The sequence below is a fragment of the Jaculus jaculus genome, chromosome X, assembly GCF_020740685.1.
Source record: "Jaculus jaculus isolate mJacJac1 chromosome X, mJacJac1.mat.Y.cur, whole genome shotgun sequence".
Taxonomy (NCBI): Eukaryota; Metazoa; Chordata; class Mammalia; order Rodentia; family Dipodidae; genus Jaculus; species Jaculus jaculus.
Window position 1 is genome coordinate 64877207 of NC_059125.1, and position 21855 is coordinate 64899061.

Below are 21855 nucleotides of genomic sequence, written 5' to 3' on the forward strand. Positions count from 1 at the left end.
ACCTTGAACAAGAGTATTCCTGGAGTCTTAGGTCCCTGAACTCCTGAGGAGGTAAGGGCAGTGGTGGTGGCAGGAGTTTACAGAACCCTTCTTGGCTTCCCATCCCATCTGCTCCTCCCACCTCAGCTAGCGTCCTGCATCCCTTCCCTCGCCTCAGAATTGCCAAAAAGGTACCAGGGTGCATTGCACATCTTTAGCTTGCCATCAGGAATGCTCCCAGTCGACGGTCTCTTTGCAAGTAACTTTATTTTTATTTACAACAGAATAGGTGGCTTTGTTCCTCCATCTTTAGGGACATGTGACATCAGCAGCCAGAGGGAAAATCTGCAGTGAAGTCAAACTCATTCTGCCCCAGCCACAGCTCTGGCAGCTCATTGGCTCGGTCCAGTCCCAGTTCCACCACCAGCGACATCAGCACCTCCTCATCCACTGGGTCAGAATCAATGATAGCAGGGCTCTGGGCACCCGAAGAAGGAGACAGTGACCCCGCCTCTCCCGCCTGAGCCCCAAGGCCCCAGTTTTGCAGGGCCCCTGCCTCCCCCAGTTGGCCTGGAGTGGCTACAGCAGTAGCAGTAGCAGTAGCAGCAGCAGCGGCCATCCCATGATACTGGCTATTAAGTTTCTGCAGCTGCATACTGGCCAGTAGGTGAGGGGTAGGGTGCAGGTTGAAGGGTGGGGGTTTAGTGGGAGGGGTAACAGTAGGGGAGCCTATTGGAGATGGTGATCCTGAGGAGCTAGTGGGAGCCCCACTGGCCTTGGCTCCGTTTGAAGCAACCCCAGGGTAATGCAGGATGGTCACTGCTTTGCGATCTTTCACCCCCAGGTTAGAGTAAGCCAGAGAGTTCATCTCCTGGTTGGCATCCTAGAAGACAGAAAGGCACACCATAGTACCCTGCTCCTGGTCTGTCCCTTACTATTCATTGGACCCAGAAGGTTCCTGTATATACTGCATTTTGGGCTAGAAATGAATGGGTGGTAGAAGATCCCCTGGAAACAGGCTTTCAGTTCATGTATCCTTTTGCTACCATGCTGAGTGTTGAGTTGAGACCTCCCAGATGTAGCACTGCAGAACCCACCATCCTAAGTGGTTCACTGCTCTCCCCTCCCTCCCCTCCCCTGCATCTAGGGCTCTTAAAAAGGGAGCATTGTCCCTCTTCTCAGTCTCATTTAAATCTTTTTCATGCAGTGGTCTTGTTTCAATTTTGCTTCTCTGTTCCCTTCTCTGCTGTCTTTCAACACTTCTAGTGGGTTCAATTTAACCACTTAGGCAAAAGCTAGTCTCATTTTCCCCAGAAAAAAAGCCTTGCTATTTATTTTGTCTTTGCTCAATACTATACCTGGCACCATCCTCCACCAGTTCATCTTTCCATGCCTCAGTATCTCCATCTGTAAAGTGAAGAAAACTTACCTCCTTTACAGGAGAGGTGCCACCTTTGACATCAAGTGCAGGCCTTGACATAGTTGGCATTTCAGAGCCTTGGCACAAAACCGATATATTGGCAGGAGTTGATGGTGTCAGCTGAAGCTGTTGGTCTGTAAGCAAGGAAGAAATGATAAAGGTGAAAAGTTTTGACAAAAAATTCACTACTAAAGTTTTGACAAAAAAAAAGCACTAATGAAGTTTAGAGTAGGCAACTCCACTTAGGTACAATACAAGGATGGTGACAGGGTTAAGACCAAGAGAGAGTACTTGGGTAAAGGAAGGAGACAGAACTGGAACTCTGACTCAAGGGCAGAAACATATGCCATTTAGCCAGGTGGTACCCAGGTACCAAGCTACCCATCAGACTCATGCAAGTTATTTCAGAGCCTGACGTTGGGGGTTGCACTGTTCTTGATTCAGAGGGCATGAATGTACTTGAGAAAAAACACATTATCAATGGACCACTGGCACCCATGTCTCCAGTAGGACTCAGACAGAAGGTGGGAAGAATTCAGGACAAAGACCTAGAAAGCTGAAGGCTACAGTATAGGGAGGAATGAGTCCCTGAAGCAAATGAGGGTTCCAAAGCCCTGTCTGTGAGAGGCCAGCCCAAGGGTGCCCTGGCATCTCTGAGACAGCCAGAGCCAGAGAGCAGCTCAGAATGTCTGTTTCTTCTGGGTCTGAAGCCCCCTACAAGACAGTCCAGTGCTGGACTTTCCCCAGACATCAACTTCAGCATCTTGAACCCAGTCACACCCATCTACTCAGAGGTGGGAATAATTCTTCCTGGAGAGAGGCGTCGGTTCTGGGAGTAGCATCTAGCAGTCTTATGCTTACAGATCTCACTTGACCACTGGCCAAATCCTCTTACCTGGAACATCTCATATGGCTTCCAGTACAATTATTCTTTGGCCCAAGTACCAAAAAGATAAGGGAGTGATGGTAAAGAATACCTTAGACCCAGAAAATTTAAAAATCTCTTAAGACTCTTAAACTGTTTTCCTGGAAGTGTGCTTTTTAAAAAAGGTCTCACAAATTAGAATTTCCTATTTATAAAAAAAAAAGACTCTTGATGACCCAAAGAACTCATTTTTCCCAGCCTCAGTGGTCCTTAAGTTGTACCTCGAAAGTGGTCACTTAATACTCTATCATTTTTACATCAACTGCCTACTGGGGAAGGAAATGAAGGAAAGAGGGAGATAAAGCAAGAAGGAAAAAAAAAAAAAAAAAAGCCCAGGTGCCGGGTCCCTCACTACTCCTTGACTGGACCACAAACAGTCCTCTGAGGCAAGCCTAGAATGATTTTAGCCAGTGGCCCCCAAGGCAAGGACGCTAGTGCATGTCGTGGTTTTCAGAGCATTGGCACCTGCAGTATAACATTCACCCATCGCTTCCCATTCCAGCCTTCCCTCTTTTATGTCACAGGTACCCGAATGTTCAAAAGTAAAACAACCCTTCCTCAACAGCAACAGTAAGGGGAGAGAAGAGGAGAGGAAGAGGGATATGAATGAGAATAAAGGAGAAAAGGAGAAAAAAAAATGCATGTGTGTGGTGGTCTCCGTCAATGCCTTTTTAGTGCCTCCCCCCCTTAGGCTCTGTCCCCGGGCTGAGCGCTCACCACCCGCACGCCAGAGCCCGGCTCGCCGCTGTGCTCGACCGCCAGGAGCTCGGTGCGGAGCCCGTCGAAGGGGCTCCGGGGCCCAATTTACCCGGTTTTCGGTCCTCCCCCGCTACCCTCAGCCCATCCGAGGGCAAAAACTTGGCGCAAGAACGTTCTAGTCGGCTCCAAGCTGCGAGCTGACCACTGGCGAAACCGTTGCTAATGCCCGCCCGGGAAACCGGGAAACCGAGCAACAAGTGCCTGTCTGCTCGGCGGCTCCCGGCCCCGGCCCCGGCCGCCCGCCTAGGTGATGGTGGGAAGAGGACAAACGCCCGGGAAACCGAGCAACAAGTGCTGGTCCACTCGGCGGCTCCCGGCCCCGGCCCCGGCCGCCCGCCTAGGTGAGGATGAGAAGAGGGGGAAATAAGGAAAAAAAGAGAGAAGGGAGCAGCAGGCGAGGGAATCTTTAACCTTTCAGGGACCAAAAGTTTAAAATGGCACCAACCGGATGGCTCCATCTCGATTGCTACTGAGGAGAAATTTAAAAATCCCAGCAGCGTCTTGGCTTGAATGCGCTCTAAGCAGACCAGTCAGTTTCACCACCTGCAAACTAAAGACCCGTTGTTTACCGACCGCTCGCTCGCTCCGCGGGCCTCCTCGTGGCGCCCCAGAGCGTGCCGCCGCGAGCGTCTGCTACCTCAGGTGAGCTGAGACAGACTGGCGACGACGCACGGGGTCTGTGCCTCAGCGCGAGTTGAGAGCTCTCAAGCCGCGTCGCTGCGCGTGGGGGCGCACTTTGGCGCCAGAGGCAGCCACTCCCGAGACCCGGTCACACTTAGGAGCGACCTCGGAGCGCCGTACGCGGGCCGCTACTCTGAGCCCACTAGTAAAAGAGAGAGGCTCGGGGAGGTGGGGCCACTTGCCCAAGGTCACAGCGCTAAAGAGTGGAAGGGCCGGGATTGGCAGCTGGGTCAGTCAGACTCCCAAGTCGCACGCTCCAGGAGGCAGGGACTCACGCGGCGCGGCCGGCGTGTTTCGAGGAGAGGGGTGTGTGCCTGGGGTGGGGAGCCAAGGGGGGTGAGTGGGGAGGGCAAGCTGCCCAAATTCGCTAACTTGCATCCCGCAATTCCTCGGAACTCGGCCCGGAAAAGCCCCTCTCCTGCAGCCCGCGAAGGGAAACCCGAGCTTTGTGCAAGCCTGTGAGCCCGAGTGGCCAGATGCGGTCCCGGCTGGGAGCAAAGTCGGGGAAAAGCGGAGCCCGAGAAAGCGCGGGCGCGGGAGAAAAGGTGCTGCGCTTTCCCCGGGAGAAGTGGGCGTCAGGTCCCGCGGGCCGGTAGGAGAGAGTGCCTGGGATAGAAGCCGCGCACAGGAGGCGGCGGCCCCCTACCCCTGGCCGAGCAGAGCAGCTTTCCAAGAGAAAACAAGTCCTCCCGAACCCTCGGCCCGCGCTGCCGCCGCCCGCTCCCCACGCCCGTTCCGCGAGAGTCCTAGGCGCCCGCCGCTCATCCCAGCTCCCTAGCCGGCGGCCCGGCTTACCTCCGCGAAGCTGCCTGCCCCGGAGCTCTGTGAGGCGTAGGCGAAGCGGCCGAGCACCCCAAGCCCCTTGGCACGCGCCGTTCGTCTCAGTGCCCAGCGGCTGCGGAGGCGGCCACCCGACCCCAGGGCGCCTGGGAAAAGCCCGCACCGCCGTGCCGCGCCGCGCTGCCGCCGCGCCGCACCGTGCCGCGCCAAGGAGCCCTGGCCCGCGTTCGTGGCCGCCCGACCGCAGCTTCGGCGCCGGACTCCGGGGCGGTGGCGGTAACGGCCACCGCGCTCCCTTTCCTGCGCTGGGACCCGGCTCTCAAGCCCCCATCGCCGCCCAGAGCGCCCTGACGCACAAGGCAGCGGGCTGGCCTGGGCTAGGAATCCCAGGAAGGACAGACCCTTTCCCCCCTTTTTTCCTCCCCCCAATTTTCCACGTCTTTATAACCGGCTTAGGGCACTATTAGCACATGTCCTGGCTCGTGTGCGAGTTGGTAGCAAAATCTGAACTGGATACTCACGGAGGGCTCCAGAGGCTGCAGTGCCTTCCTCTATCCTGTTCCCAGTCGCCGGGAACAGCCCCGGGCCGACTGACGGTGGGAGGAGCAGCTGAGCGCAGCGAGCCTCCTCTCCGCAGCTCAGCGGTGCACCTTCTGCAGCTGTGCTGCCGGGAACATTTTATAGCGGCGGCTGGCGTGTGTGGCCCTTTAAAGGCGCTCGAGCTGGTGCAGTCACAGCGGATCGTGTGAAAGCGAAGGGCCGGCTGGGGAACGGAGTCCACGCGTCCCCTCCGGTCCAGTAACCCCGGGGACTGGACACAGCTACTTGGGTGGGGCTGACGGCCCTAGGCTATGGGCACTTCACACACGGTGTCCTGGTCCATGCCACGCGTTTCTAAAACTGGTGGCAGCTGGGACCCGGGACGTGAGCCCTCCCCACCACCCAGCATGGACTTGCCCAATAAATTCCACTTAGTAATTTCACTGAGGCGAAGGAGAGCTGTTAGTGTCTGTTTTCTGACCTAAATCAAGCGAGTGGCCAGGACGTGCTTTAGGGGATAGGGAGGAGAGCTATGGGCTTTGGGAATGACCCAGAGGAGGGACACGCACGTGCACATGGGACGGGACGGGCTTTCTGACTCTGTCTGCCCTCTTTGGGCAGCGTTTTTATCTCCACTGCTGATGTACTGAGGCTAGAGGGTTCCTTTCCCCTTAAACTTGCCACGTTCTACCTATGTGACAGTGGTGTCTTCTCTGGAACACCGGAACTGGGGGTTGGGTTCGAGAGTTTCTATCCTGTGATCAGGGCTGGAAGGATGCGACGCAGAGAAATGCAGTTCTATGGGACCGTGGTGCCAGGTGCCGCTCACGTGGCTCGCTGAAAAGCCAAGAACAGGCAGCGGGTTCGAAAAGCTTGCCTCAGAGTTCGCAGAGATTTCCTCCTGCCGTCCCACGATGCCAGGTTATTTTATTATGATTACATAAGCATTCACATTAGTAAGAATAACGTTTTGCATTTGGAGCACATCTTTCTTGGGTTGGTTTGCTAGCTTACAAATTCTTACTAGAAAGGGACCTGAGACTTATTCCAATTCCTATGCCCTATGGCCTGAAACTCCCACCTCACCCTTTACAAGAAGGCCACTAGGATTTCCCCTCTAATCAAGCCCTTCCCTTGCTGCCTTTTAGCCCAAGCAACAACTCAGCGTACACAAACGTGCTCTTTTGGAAAAGTCTGATGTTCAGGAAAGAGGGGAGGAAGGAATGTCAAGAAGTGTTTTCACTGTGTATGTCTTGTATCTTCTTAATTGGATTTGAAGACCTGAAGGTTTTTTTTTTTTTTTTTTAGGATCCCAAGTGTCCTGCATTTGCTCTTCTAACAGAGTTCTGTTTGTTAACGAGATGACCGGTTTGCTGACATTGAGAGGGGGAGCAAACGGAAGGATGGAACTTGGCTTTTGCTTGGCATCTGAAGGAAGCTGGGGTGAGTACCCTGAACGTCAGGGAAACCCATTACCCTGCTTGGCTTGAAAGCTGCCTTGTGCTTCTCCTTCCATCTCCCTCCCACTCTGCTCCAATTCAAAGCCATAATGACCACACTCCACACAGCATCGCTTTACCTTCTCATTTTTATGCACTGTGGAGAGTACCTAATTTCCTTCTCAAAAAGGGGTGAGATCTGTCAGGACTCTATAAAGTCCTTGGGGTTGCAAGAGGCATCCACTGCTACATCCTCTTGGTGTGTGCCTGTGTTCTGAAAAGTTTTTGTTGAAAGCAAATGGAGAAGGAGCAATACTAGGCTTTTGAATTGTGTGTTGTTTATTTGGACCCCTGACCTACCCTCCCCCTCAGCTCAGACTCAAGAGCCAATCTGCAAACTGCGACTATAGCCAGGCTACAGACTCCAGATCCTGGACGTGAGGATCCGTCCTCCATCTATTGGATGGCTCCCAGGCCAATTGTTAGAAAGAGGCATATGTTCATCTCGGCTTCTGGAGTGTCTCCGGAGCAGTTGCTCAACAGCTAGCCCCCTCCCCCATCCGGACCATTGAAGGGCAGAAAAAAACGCCCTCCGCCAGATTTCTGTGTGCCCACGTTCCAGAAAGGTCTTCCCTACCGGTGACTTCCTGTCATCTCCACTGCCCACGTCTGGGAGGCAAGAATGAGAGGGCTTTAAATACTCAGCTTTGGAGCAGAAAGCAACCCCTTTCACTTTGGGGAAAATGGAAGAGGAGGCTAGTTGTAGGGGCTGAGAGGGAGCAAAGGAGACATTTGCATCTCGGTAAATCTGCCCTGGGATCATTGACTTTCCAGCCGGTGGCTCCAGCCCTGCTGGAAGCTCCGCGCTGAACTCTTCTCTCCAACTTGGCACTGGACTGTGAGCTTACGAAGCTAGGAGAGAGGAGATGCTCACCCTGCAAGAACCTTCTGTGTCCCAGTCATGGGCTGAGCATGGTCCTGTCCATCATCTCATTTAACTCCCAGGACAGCCCTGTGAGGTTGGGTTACCAAAGGTAGAACAGTCTAACAGAAGTGCCAGAGTTCACAGTCAGGAGGCCGGGTGTTTGGATCCCGGTGAGGCTGTTTGCAAAGTCTTGAACCCACAGCCCTACACCCTACTGCCTGGGAGGGCATGAAGGAGGTCCAGAGTGCAGGTTCAGGGGTCAGTGGCCGGGGTTAAATCCCTTCTCTTCCATTTGCTAGCTGTGTGGTCTTAGGGTAAATACCTCCATTGAGGGGGCTCAGTTTTTCTATTAAAATGGATATCATAATCATAATCCTATTTACACAATCTGTAAGGATCTGAAGGAAAGGTTTGGCCTGACTGGTGGTGTGTAGTAAAATGGCTAATAAATGCTGGTGTTGTACTGTGTCTTCTGATTTTTTTCCATCAGCCTCATCCCTGCCTCGGCACACACACTTCAAGTTCAGTAATACTGAGTAATTTCAATACCAGATTGAGAAGGGACAAAGGAGATCTATTAGGAAGGAGAATGCAGATTTGTTCTCAAAACCCCAGAGGCAAGGTTTGCCTGGGCCATATTACAATGGTAAATTTGGGAACAATGAAAGATCACTAAGGGCATGGTGGTGCATGCCTTTAATCCCAGCAGCAACAGAGGTAGGAGGATCACCATGAGTTCCAGGCCAGCCTGACAATACATAGTGAATTCCAGTTCAACTTGGGTTACAGTGAGAATCTACCTGGGGGTTGAGGGGTAGAGATGATCACATTTTAAAGATAGCCTGTAAACTTACAAGTGGTATCCAAAAAAACATACATAACTTGTGCATAGAAAAGTTTAAAAAGTAAAACAATAAAGCTTTTTGTTCAAGAATATTTAGAAGGTCGGGTATGGTGGTAGCAGAATCGCTGAGTTTGGGGCCATCCTGAGACTACATAGTGAGTTCCAGGTCAGCCTGAACTAGAGCGAAACCCTGCCTTGAAAAACTAAAAACACAAAACAAAAACAAAAACAAAAACAAAAAAGCCGGGTATGGGCGTGGTGGCACACGCCTTTAATTCCAGCTCTTGGGAGGCAGACGTAGGAGGATTGCCGTGAGTTCGAGGCCACCCTGAGGCTACATAGTTAATTCTAGGTCAGCCTGGGCTAGACTGAGACCCTACCTCAAAAAACCAAACAAAACCAAAAAACAAAACAACAACAAACGCCCCCAAGACAAAACAAAAAAAAAGCAAAAACAAACAAACAAAAAAACCTAACTAAATAAATGAAAACAAATAAAAAAAAATTAGAAAAGTCAGGTGTGGTGGCACACATATGGCGCTCTGGAGGCTGAGACAAAAGGAACACTGGTTTCAGAGTAACAGGCTATACAGCAAGTTCCAGGCTAGTCTGGGGTACAGAGCAGACTCCAGGCCAACCTGGGCTACACAGTTCCAGGCCAGGTGGGCTACATAGGAAGACCCTCTCTTCAACATCTAAACAAACAAACAAATCAAATGTTTAGAGGAAGACTGTTCATAATAGAAACCAGTCCTAGCCATCCATGGCTAGCATGTATCCCATGGTACCTTGATAATTCCCTTGAAATTCCAGATTTAAAAAAACTTTTAGCCATAGGAAAATGTTCATGACAAAATATTGTATTAGGGCCGGAGAGATGGCTTAGCGGTTAAGCACTTGCCTGTGAAGCCTAAGGACCCCGGTTTGAGGCTCGATTCCCCAGGACCCACGTTAGCCAGGGGGCACACACATCTGGCGTTCGTCTGCAGTGGCTGGAGGCCCTGGCGTGCCCATTCTCTCTCTCTCTCTATCTGCCTCTTTCTCTCTCTGTCTGTCACTCTCAAATAAATAAATAAAAATAATAAACAAAAAAATTTAAAAAAATATATTGAATTAAAAATCCTCAGTACTTGGGCTGGAGAGAGATGGCTTAGCGGTTAAGGCGTTTGCCTGCAAAGCCAAAGGATCCCAGTTCAATTCTCCAGGACCCACATAAGGTAGATGCACAAGGGGCACATGCATCTGGAATTCATTTGCAGTGGCTGGAGGTCCTGACTTGCCCATTCTCTCTCTCTCTCTCTCTCTTTCTCTCTCTCATAAATAAATAAAATATATTTTAAAAATCCTCAGTACATAGTTGCAGAGGGCACAAAGAGTACAACATTAAATACTCTCTGTTTCCAGTCATATAAGAGCATGTATATAAAACAATGGTCAGGGGCTGGAGAGATGGCTTAGCGGTTAAGCGCTTGCCTGTGAGGCCTAAGGACCCCGGTTCGAGGCTCGGTTCCCCAGGTCCCACGTTAGCCAGATGCACAAGGGGGCGCACGCGTCTGGAGTTCGTTGGCAGTGGCTGGAAGCCCTGGCGCGCCCATTCTCTCTCTCTCTATCTGTCTTTCTCTCTGTGTCTGTCACTCTCAAATAAATAAATAAATAAAATTAAAAAAAAAAACAATGGTCAGGAAACACCAAAAAGATAACAGTGCCAGTATGAGTTTTTCCTTTTGGTATGCAATATGTTATTCTTATAAGTAAATATGTTTATAGTTAATAAGCTCCCTAAAAAGCATGTTCCTACAAATTTTTTCTTTGAGGAAGGATCTCACACTGTAGCTCAGACTGGTCTTGAACTCTGTAACACAGGCAGCCTTGAACTTTCAAATCTTTCTGTCTTAGTTTCCTGAGTAGCTGGGACCTACTTTTTAAAATTATACGCATAGAAAAAATATTGGGAGCAAATACACTAAAATGTTAACAGTGATTATAGTTGAGTAGCAGCATTATGGGTGATATTTTTCTTTTCCTTTAATTTTTTTCTACAGTATTATTAGATTGTTTCTTTATAATTAAAATAGATTCATAACTTGAAAAGTGCATAATCAGTAGGATTCTACTTGTGGAAAAATTATGAATGCAAATTGAAAAAAATGGAAAGGAAGTATATTGAAATATTAACAGTTTTTATATTAGCTTGTAAGGAATTGTGGGTAATTTCTCTTTATTTTCTCTAATATGGTTTCATTATTTTTATAATTAAAATAAAATGATATCTAAAAATAGCATATACAATATGATCCCACTTTTGTTAAAAATTAATATGTCCGTAGGAAAAATAATAGACTACTCTAAAATCTGTTGTGGGTTATAGGTGATTTTTGTTTTTTCCTTTGTAAATGGTTTCTTCATTTTCCAAACTTTCTACAGTCATCATTTATTATGTTTTAATTATGAAAAATGTAAACATTTATAAATCAGCTCGATATTGGAGTATGTATGGAAAAGGGATCATGTGTGCATTTGCTTTAAAATATTCCAGTGTAGGGAGAACAAAGTGGATGGAGATACAGATTAAATAAGATTATAATTGTTGAAGATGGGTACAGGAAGTAGCATGATAATATTTTCCTGTTAGTCTTTGAAAATTTTCATAATGAATGCTTTTTCTTGAAAAAGCATCTTTCACAGGGATTACCTCTTACTTTTTTTGTTTTTTTAAAAATTATTTTTATTATTTATTTATTTGACAGAGAGAGAGAATGGGTGTGCCAGGGCCTCCAGCCACTGCAAACAAACTCCAGATGCATGCGCCCCCTTGTGCTTCTGGCTAATGTGGGTCCTGGGGAATTGAACCTGGGTTCTTTAGCTTTGCAGGCAAGGACCTTAACTGCTAAGCCATTTCTCCAGCCCAACATTTTCTTTTTTTTTTTGGTTTTTCAAGGTAGGGTCTCACTCTAGCCCAGGCTGACCTGGAATTCACTATGGAGTCTCAGGGTGGCCTCGAACTCACAGCGATCCTCCTACCTCTGCCTCCCGAGTGCTGGGATTAAAGGCGTGCGCCACCACGCCCGGCTACCAACATTTTCTTGATTATAAGTGTTTTAATTGTTCACTGAACAGAATTTGGTGATAACACACTGGATGAAAACAATAACTTCCAGCCCCAATGTTGTTGTTTTTATTCAAAGTAGGGTTTTGCTCTAGGCCAGGCTGACGTCAAATTTACAATGTAGTCTCAGGCTGGCCTTGAACTCACAGTGATCCTCCTACCTCTGTCCCCCAATTGCTGGGATTAACAGGATGCACCACCATGCTGGGTTGAAAACATTTTCTTTTTCTTTTTTTTTTTTTAACTTTTATTTATGAGAGAGACAGAGAGACAGAGAGAGAGAGAGAGAGAGAGAGAGAGAGAGAGAGAGAGGGAGGGAGGAATAGAATTGGCCCACCAGGGCCTCTAGCCACTGCAAATGAACTCCAGATGCATGCACCAACTTATGCATCTAGTTTCCGTGGGTCCTGAGGAATCGAACCTGGGTCCTTTAGCTTTGCAGGCAAGGACCTTAACTGCTAAGCCACCTCTCCAGCCCAAAATTTTCTTGATTATAAGTGTTTTAATTGTTCACTGAACAGAATTTGGTGATAACACATTGGATGAAAACAATTACCTCAAGGTAAATAGTTAACTCTTTGGTGTTGAATGGGTGATTTTCTCAGTGCCTCTTACTCCAGAGGCAAAGCTGTTCTCAGAATGGTTAGCTATTCCTCAGTGCAGTTGCAGCTATTTAGAGGTCCTTACATGTGTGGGATTCCCAGAATATCGTGGGGCCTACTTACCCCACCTACCCCCTATTCCCCTTACATGTTCCTTTCAGAGACTGCAGTCTGAGTCTGGACCACAGTCTTTCTTTATCCGAAGGAGACAAACTTCACTTAAGGAAGTTTAGGAGGCCCTTTTCCTGTTATCCAAACTGAAGACCCTACCCAGAAACTGGGGTCCCAGAAGTAGTCTTAGGACTCCAAGAATCTACAACCATTCCAAATATGTCTGTGCCTCCATTTCCCCATCTGGAAGATGCTAGTGAGAATAGCAGACCAGTTGGCTCCTGCCAGGGAGTGATGAGCTAACGTCTGTAGTGCTTTCCAGCCCCTTAGAGCAAGGTGCCGAAGCCTCCAGGCCTGGCCTGAGCCTGCTGCTGCCAGCCTGAGTGAGAGCTGGGCCTGGCCACCTGGCCCCTCACAGCAAGTGGAGGGAGTGGCTGCATTCCTCTGACCCAAGCCAGTGCTTTTGGACAGGCACAAGCTTTTGCTCCTGTGTTGTTTAAAAAAAAAAAAAAAAAAGAACAAGAAGAAGAAGAGGAGAAGATGGAGATGAAGAAGGGGAACAACATCAATTACTAGGAGAAAGGGCCTTGAGAAATAGAAATTTGCAAAGAGGTAATTGGGTATCCTTTAGTGCCCTAATTGGGCTATAGATTCCAGCTTTGTTTTTCCTGTTTGTATAGGGGTGGAGGATGTTTTTCCTGTTTGCATAGGGGTGGACAAAGTTTAGAGACGACCAAGAAATGGGCCCAGTTGAACTGATTCCCTGTTTGAGTTTCTATCATTTGTGTATACCAGGAAAATAGCAAATAAGTAAACAGCTCCAGCCACTGGGGCTCTTGTAATTCCAGAGGTAACTCCACCCTTTCCCTCCTTTGGGACCAACAGTACAATTCAATCTCTGAGAACCCTAGAAAACCAACAGTCATCCCTATGCTATTTGTCATCCATCTATCATCTATTATCTATCTATCTATCATTTTTTGGCCGTGCTACTAGGGATGACATCCAGGGAATTTCACATGCTAGGCAAGTGCTCTACCTCTGAGCTACACCTCCATTTGTTTATTTATTTATATATATTTTTTGAGGTAGGGTCTCACTTTAGCCCAGGCTGACCTGGAATTCACTATGTAGTCTAAGACTGGCCTCAAACTCACAGCGATACTCCTGCCTCTGCCTCCCAAGAGCTCGGATTAAAGGTGTGTGCCTCCATAACTGGTTTTATTTTTATTTTTTTGGTTTTTTGAGGTAGCGTCTCGCTCTAGCCCAGGCTGACCTGGAATTCACTATGTAGTATCAGGGTGGCCTCAAACTCATGGAGATCCTCCTACCTCTGCCTCCTAAGTGTTGGGATTAAAGGTGTGCGCCACCACGCCCGGCATACCTGGCTCTATCTTATTTTATTAATTAATTATTATCATCATTTTGTTTTTGGCTTTTTGAGGTAGGGTTTCACTCTAGCTAAGGCTCTTCTGGAATTCATTATGTAGTCTCAGGTTGGCCTCAAACTTGCAGTGATTCTCCTACCTCTACCTCCCGAGTGTGAGTTTTGGGATTAAAGGCGTGTGCCACCACACCTAACTTATTTTATTTTTATTTTTATTTATTTGTTTATTTTCAAGGAAAGAGAGAGAAAGAGAGGGAGAGAGAGAGAGAGAGAGAGAGAGAGAGAGAGAGAGAGAGAGAGAGAGAGAATATGAGAGAATGAGAATGGGCACTCCAGGGTCTAGAGCTGCTGCAGTCACGCTCCAGACACACGTGCCACTTTGTGCATCTGGCATTACGTACGTACTGGGGAATCAAATCCGGGCCTTCAGACTTTGCAAGCAAGCACCTTTAACCACTGAGCAATCTCTCTAGCCCTATGCCCCCATTTTAGAGAAGGGCATCAAGGCACAGAGAGATGCAATATACCCAAGATCACACAGCTAGTAGTAAGTAACAGAGCTGAGATTTACAGCCAGCTCTGACTCACCATTCTGGCCAAACTCTCACCCTTATATTACCAGCTCCTCTGTTGTCTGTGACTATACTTTCTTTCCTTCTGGGATGAATGGTTCACCACATCCATTTGCATGCAATAAATGGCCAACACATGTGACTTTCTTAGAAAGTGAGTGACTCCAGTTGAGACAAGAATCCAGTTAGGGCCTGTAGCAGCAATCTCCAGGGAGGATGTGCAAGGTGAGAGAGCTCTGTAGCCTGGGAGATGGAAAGGAAGACTCTTGAAAAAAAAAAAAAAAAACCACCCAGGGAAAAGCTTGAGGTTCAAAGGCAGGGAGAGCTTAGTGCTGGGAGGAGGGAAGAGAGCAATAGCCAGGCCAGCCTGGTCCTGGGCTGTTGGGCTTCAGCAGTGAAGCTGGAGGCCTTGGGAAGGTGTGAGCCTTTGTGGGGGAAGCAAAACTCTGCTTTAAGCATGTTTAGTTTAAACTGTTGGCAGAACATCCAAGTGGAAATAGCTTGCACACAGCCAGGAATATAGGACTGGAAAGAAAGTGTGAGGTTGTGTCAAAAAGAGCAATCGGCAAGATGACTTTGGGCCAAACTGTGGGGAACATTCCCCTGCCTCTCTCCACTGGCAGAGAGAGGGGCTTGCTCGTGAGTCCATCCCCCAAGGTGGGGCGGCTTTAGATTTTCACTGCATCTACCTTTCCTTTCTCCTCTTCGGTCCCTCCAGCCCAACACAATCCCTGACACATGCTTCAAATCCCTAAAGGGAAGTGTGAGGAGCTCTCAGTCCATAAATTTCTCCACACCAAGGATTGACAGGGGTTTCGTCTCACTTGCTAGTGCACGTGGGCTAGGCCTCAGGCATGCCAAACCTTCCTTGGTTTCACTTCAGCTTGTAGAATATGACCGTCTGGGGTCCTGTGTGTTTGTCCTTTACAGCCACCACCATTCTCAGACCAATACAGTGTCTCCCAGCTTCACCTTTTAAAATGTGAGGGCATTTTCCACCTTCTTTCTCTTTCTCTATTTCTTTTTCTTTCTCTTTCTCTTGGTGCTAGGGGTCATAGTTAATGACCTATGTTATGGAAGTGATCTGTTGTAAGTCCTAGGCAAAGCCATTTTAGTCTGGCTCTACTTCCTGTAGCATCAGGCTCAAATTGTTCCCTGTGTTTAGTTCCTAAGATGTGGCATTCCCACCCATGTCAGCTCCTTTCCAGGGATATTTTTCTGTATGTCCCTCTTTTGGGTCTAGGGAATTTCCTTCTTAGCTCTCCAGTCCTATGTCAGCTGAAACTTCACACTTGTCCTTCTCCATGGAAGTGTCTGTCTTTGCTGTCATGGAGAAGTCTGTCAGCTTGGGACACTAGACCTTATTGTCTCTCCTGGCCTTTGACTTCGGGGGTGGGGGACAGCTTGGACAAACATACCTTTGATTCACTTCATGGGCACTACCTGAGGAATAGAAAATATTACCATAGGTCCTCACAACCACAGAGACTTGTTCCTCTGGGGACCAGCCATTGAAACTGGAGATGGACTGAGGATCTAGGTTATGTATCTCAGGGTGTAGACTCTGCTGCCAGCCAAGTACACAGGACCACAAGCTTGGTTATTCAGGAATATAGGACTGGAAAGAAAGTGTGAGGCTGTGTCAAAAAGAGCAATTGGCAAGATGACTTTGGGCCAAACTGTGGGGAACATTCCCCTGCCTCTCTCCACTGGCAGAGAGAGGGGCTTGCTCCTGAGTCCATCCCCCAAGGTGAGGCACAGGTGTAACATATTTTGACCAGGTTGTATATCCTGTATGTTTGGAGCTGAGGAGTCAAACCATGCAGATTGGCTCCTGAGCCACTACTAGTTAACACTGGGCCTCACTGCCTCCCTTGAAGCATCCATTGCCACCTCCCACCTACAATTCAAGAAGACCTTTCTCATCCATGAGCAAGGTTGATTCTTACATTCCTTCCTTACTCTATGTAAGGTGGTCAATATTATTACTAATCTCATTTTCAGCCAAATAAGGAAGGCTCAGAGATGTGATATGACAGCTAGCAAATAAAGATTCTGGGTTTGAATCCAGTTCTGTCTTTATCCATTTCATTTTCTTATCTCCCTTCATGGAGATCCTCGCTTTTCCTCAAAACTGAATGTGAAAAGAAAGTTGAAGGGAGATATTTGGGAAGAGGAAGGTAGCCTGTGGGAAAGGGACAGAAGGGACAAGAGAAGGTAATGGGAGATAAATGTGATTAAAGCTCAAGGTATAAATGTATGAAAATGTCATGTCATAATGAAACCCATCATTTAAAAAAAAAACATTTATTTATTTGAGAATGACAGACAGAGAGAAAGAGGCAGATAGAGAGGGAGAATGGGCGCGCCAGGGCCTCCAGCCACTGCAAACAAACTCCAGATGCATGCGCCCTTGTGCATCTGGCTAACATGGGTCCTGGGGAGTCGAGCCTCAAACCAGGGTCCTTAGGCTTCATAGACAAGTGCTTAAGCACTGACCCATCTCTCCAGTCCAAAACCCATCATTTTTTTACATTTAGCATTTTTTTTTGTTTTTTAAAAAGATTTATTTATTTAATTAATTTATTTGAGAGAGAAAGACAGAGAGAGAAAGAGGGGGGAGAGAGAGATTGAGAGAGAGAGAGAGAGAGATTGAAAGGGAGAGAATGGGTGTGCCAGGGCCTCCAGCCACTGCAAATGAACTCCAGATGCATGTGCCCCCTTGTGCATCTGGCTCAGGTGGGTACTGGGGAATCGAGACTCGAACCAGGGTCCTTAGGCTTTACATGCAAGTGCTTAATGGCTAAGCCACCCCTCCAACCCCTTTATTTTGTTTCTTGAGGCAGGGTCTCACTCTATATCAAGCTGACCTGAGATATGTATTTCATATGTATTCTATGTATTCTCAGGGTGGCCTTGAACTCACAGCCATCCTCCTACCTCTGCCTCCCGAGTGCTGGGATTGAAGGTGTGTGCCACCATGCCTGGAACATTTAACATTTTTTATTTCATATATTACTTTTCACTTATTTATTTATTTATTTATTTATTTTGGTTTTTTGAGGTAGGGTCTCACTCTGGCTCAGGCTGACCTGGATTTCACTATGTAGTCTCAGGGTGGCCTTGAACTCTCGGTGATCCTCCTACCTCTGCCTCCCGAGTGCTGGGATTAAAGGCGTGCACCACCACGCCCGGCTCACTTTTTTTTTTTGGTTTTTTGAGGTAGGGTCTCACTCTGGCTCAGGCTGAACTGGAATTCACTATGTAGTCTCAGGGTGGCCTCAAACTCTCGGTGATCCTCCTACCTCTGCTTCCTGAGAGTACTGGGATTAAAGGCATGATCCACCATGCCCAGCAGTTCTTTTTACTTTTATCTATTTTATTTATTTGATAGAGAGAGAGAGAGGGAGAGAGGTAGATAGAATGGGCATGCCAGTACCTCTAGCCACTACAAACGAACTCCCGATGCATGTGCCACCTTGTGCATATGGCTTATGTAGGTACTAGGGAATCAAACCTGAGGTCCTTTGGCTTTACAAGCCAGCATCTTAACTTTTAAGCCATCTCTCTAGCTTACATATGACATTTTAAAATAAATTGTGAACTTTGCTATATGAATATATTGCATACTGGTCATATTCCTCTTGGCTTATACTCTTATGTTTCCTCTCTGTCACCCCATTCTCTTGAGGCCCCACCTTAATGGGATTATTAGCATTCACTGAGGGGTCATGAATGCACCAGTCAGTCTCTGGGGAGGGGGACACAATGCCTCAGGATACTCCTTTCCACTGTGTGGCTCTTACAATCTTTCCACTCACTCTTCCACAACTTACCCTGAGCCTTGGAGGGGGGTGCTATAGGTCTGTCTCCTTTAGTGTTGAGTTTCTGTAGTCTCTGATTTTCTGCTTTGATGCATTTGAGTCTCCTCAGTATTGACCACTGTCTCCCTATAGGAGATTCTTAGGTTAACAGGGAGAGCAGCACTCATATTTAATCTACTACTTCCTCTGTGATATGTCTTGGGACCTGGCAGATATGGTAGTAATGTCTCATACTAGGCAGAGTTGGCTTTCTTTTCTTGTCATACTGATGGATCTTGGGTCTCCCTGCCATCAGGGTCCTGTTTGGCTTACCCTACTGGGTACCTGGGGCTTTAGTATGTGATCAGCTCTGGAGTTCCTACTGGTGGTGGTGGCAGTGGAGAAACCCATAATTAAAAGAATTAATTTATGTATTTGTGGAGAGACAGAGAAAGAGAGAGAACGCTCTCTTGCCACTATAAGCAAAGTGCAGATGTGTCACTGTGGGTACTGGTGAATCAAACCTGGGCTGGCAGGGTTTGCAAACAAGTATCTTTAACCACTGAGCAATCTCTCCCAGCCTGAAATACATCATTTTGTACAGTGAATGTAATTTAAAAAATCATCCTGAAAATATCAGAGCTGGTAGAGACCTCATTTTAATCTCTCGCTGTGAGAGAGGAGGAAGCTCGCACTGCGCCTGGTTAGTTAGGATCAGGAGGAAAAAAGACAGACTGAATAGGAAGAAGTGTATTCAGTGGAAAAAGAATGAGTGAGGGGAATAGAATGATGGGGAGAGTGTGAGCAAGTGAGAGCAGGTACTTGGGAAGAAAACAAAGTAAGGAAAAGAAATCAAGAGTCTGGCATGATGGCGCACCCCTTTAATCCCAGCACTCTAGAGGCAGAGGTAGGAGGATTGCCATGAGTTCCAGGCACACCAAGACTACATAGTGAATTCCAGGTCAGCATAGGCTAGAGTGAGACCCTACCTCAAAAAAACCAACCAACCAACCAACCAAACAAACAAACAAAACAACAACAAAAAGACCAAAGTGGGGTGAAAGCATGAGCTATCTGGAAATGGCACTGAGTTTAGTGGCCAGCCATGTTTTTGTGATGCCCTGAAGCTAGACCAGCAGGTGCAAGGGTCCAGCTGCTGCCAGCCAAGAGCTGTCCAGGCCCAGTGCTCAGAAAGGAGCTAGGCTCTGGAGAAACCTTTCTAGGGGGATTTCAGCAGGGGGACCAGAGAAGGAAGCTGCCTTTTCCCAGGGGCTGGTGGATCTCGTCTCTGGCCAGCTTCTGGGGAGGAGAGTTCTCATGGCCTCGTGTTGGACTTCTCTCGCATTGTCTTTGAACCTTTCCCAATGATTGTCCATGAGATCTGGAATATTGAATGGTTCCCTGCTGTACCTGAACACTAGGCTGCCTAACCCTGGCTTTGAATGGTTGGAGATTAGTAAATGTCATGTTAGACTACCATTAAGCTGGAACACCAGTTGGAATAGGTAGGGAGTGGAAATGGCTGCCAGAGTCATTCAACACTTGCGCTGGCTCCAGGTGTGGCCTAGCATGATAGTGACTGTCTAACACTACTTTAAGTCTCTGGCCTGCTACTTCCTAGTTGTGTGACTTTGGGCAAATAACTGGCTTTTTGGGCCTCAGTTTCCTTAGCAGGAAGGTGAGGGAAAACAAGAATATCTACCTTATGAGGCTGTACCAGGGTTGGATGAGATAATGTCTGTGGCTATAAACTCACAAGTGCTGTACACATGTGAGTAATTATTCTTCCTGACCTCTGTTCCCTGCTGCTTGGGGGATGGAGTCAGCCTTCCAATTCGAGTCCAATTCCAAGCCTGACTTCACCTCCTTGGCCCTGTTTTCCTTATTGTCACATAGGACTGCATGTGAAGCCAGGCCCCCTGACCTACTCCTGCGGTGGGCTCAGGGCTGGCCATTATTCTTACATAATTTTTATTCTGGCCATAAGTGGGAAATGAGCCCTTGTTTCAGTCCCCGAGGTGTTGGAGGGGACCAAAGCATCTCATTGGCTCTCAAGGAGTTCTAAATAACTATATTGTAGAGACAGAAAAGCAGACGTTGGAGGGCTGAAGAGATGGCTCAGCAGTTAAGGCACTTGTCTGCAAAGCCTAAGGACCTGGGTTTGATTCCCCAGTATTTATGTGAAGCCAGATGCAAAGGTGCACAGCATCTGGAGTTCATTTGCGGTGGCTGGAGGCCCTAGCATGCCCATTCTTTTTCTATCTCTCAAATAAATAAATAAATAAATAAAATATTTAAATATTAAAAAACAGAAAAAAAAACAGATGTTAATAAAATGAAGTAGGAGATAGGGAGGTGACATCTGAGTCCAGGATAATCATTTTCAAGATGTTAGGGATAGCATGGTCAAAGGCTTTGATGGGAACTAAGAGACCAGCACAGGAGTGGCTTTATGATGTCACAGGAACCAGACTTGGATGACACATTAAGAAATCTAGCTTTGAGCCGGGCGTGGTGGCGCACGCCTTTAATCCCAGCACTCGGGAGGCAGAGGTAGGAGGATCGCCGCGAGTTCGAGGCCACCCTGAGAATACAGAGTGAATTCCAGGTCAGCCTGGGCTAGAGTGAAACCCTACTTCAAAAAAAAAAGAAAAAAAAAAAGAAATCTAGCTTTAATATTGTGGTTTCTGAAGGTGATGTGGGAAGATAAACATGGAGCATGGTACAATTGGTTATTCGGTAAAGTGAGCTTGTTGCCTTGACCTTCTTCTATATTCTACCCCAATCAAGTGGGCTGAAGGCTTCCTGGAGAGCTGCCAATCCCCTGCCCTGAACATGGCCACATAAGGCTCATGGTCCTCTGATACTTCTATCATTCCTAAGCTCAGTAAATAGCACTTATATTCATCTTGTTTCTCAGGCCCAAACCCTGCCTTCACCTATATTTTCTTCTCTTACCTAACAGCCAGCTGATGAGCACATGCAATGGGCTGTCCCATGATACAGCCTGGCTACAAAGCACTCCTTGCCACTCCCATAGCTGCCACCCTGGCCCTTGTTGCTCTTTTTTCTTCTTTTCTGAACTGTGGGTCTTGCCATATTTTCCAGGCTGGCTCAGCCACCCAAGTAGCTGGGACTACAGGTGTGAGCCACCATGCTCAGTCCCCTTGTTGCTGTTTGTCACCTGTGTCACTGTTCTCTGGCTCCTGGCCCCTTTCAGTCTGTTTTCAACACAGCAGCAAGGGATCCTGTCCTTGACTTGGGTGCCTTTAATGGCTCTTCATTCCACAAAGGATGAAAGCCAGAATCCTTACAGTGGCCCACGTGACTTGATCCCTCCTACTTCTCTACACTTCTGTATATTCCCCCTTAGCTTTGGGAATATTGATATCGCTGTTTCTTGGATGTGAGAAAGTGGTTCTTTCTTTTTCACTGAGATAGGGATAGGGTGTCTGTATGAAGCCCAAGCTGACTGGGAACTATGTGGCCCTGGTGGTCTTGAATCTGTGATCCTCCTGCTTTAGCCTCTCCAGTGCTGGGATTACAGGTGTGTGTCACTATGCCTGGTTCAAGGTGGCTCTTATCTTAGGCTACTTACATTTGTTGTCCCTGAACACTTTTCCTATGCCACATGGGCCACCTTCTTACTGCAACCAGACCTCTGTGGTTAGCATCACTTTCTCCAGTGGTCTTTCTGTGGGTTGAAAGAGCAGCCCCATCACTCTCAAATCTTTCCTTGCTTTGTTTTTCAACATAGTTCGTATCACCTCCCACCAGGTCATATTTATTATCTAATATATTTTATTTATTTATTTATTTATGAAAGAGGCAGAAAGAGAGAGAGAGAGAAAGAGAGGGAGAGCATGTGCCCCTTTGTGCATCTGACTTATGTGGGTCCTGGAGAATCGAACCGGGATCCTTCGGCTTTGCAGGCAAAGGCCTTAACTGCTAAGCCATCTCTCCAGCCCCATATTTATTACCT

General features: G+C 47.7%; 1 protein-coding gene and 1 pseudogene across 7 annotated transcripts in view; one reads left to right on the top strand and one right to left on the bottom strand.

The window, feature by feature from the left end:
- Positions 1-227: 227 nt before the first annotated feature.
- LOC101597314 (histone deacetylase 8) overlaps positions 228-21855 on the bottom strand; it is a 318694-nt gene continuing 297066 nt past the window's right edge. For 2 of the 7 annotated variants that reach the window (XM_045140944.1, XM_045140945.1), the window contains exons 11-12: positions 1409-1533; positions 228-862 (exon numbers count right to left, since the gene is read on the bottom strand). In XM_045140944.1, coding sequence (XP_044996879.1) covers positions 305-862; positions 1409-1533 — 683 coding nt within the window. In that variant the 3' untranslated portion in view covers positions 228-304. Of the gene's footprint in view, positions 863-1408; positions 1534-3528; positions 3634-3720; positions 3749-4559; positions 4680-5065; positions 5219-21855 lie in introns of those variants that run through there. The other 5 variants (XM_004660936.2, XM_045140946.1, XM_045140947.1 and 2 more) reach the window with 5 other exon arrangements.
- LOC105944191 overlaps positions 5860-21855 on the top strand; it is a 68332-nt pseudogene continuing 52336 nt past the window's right edge.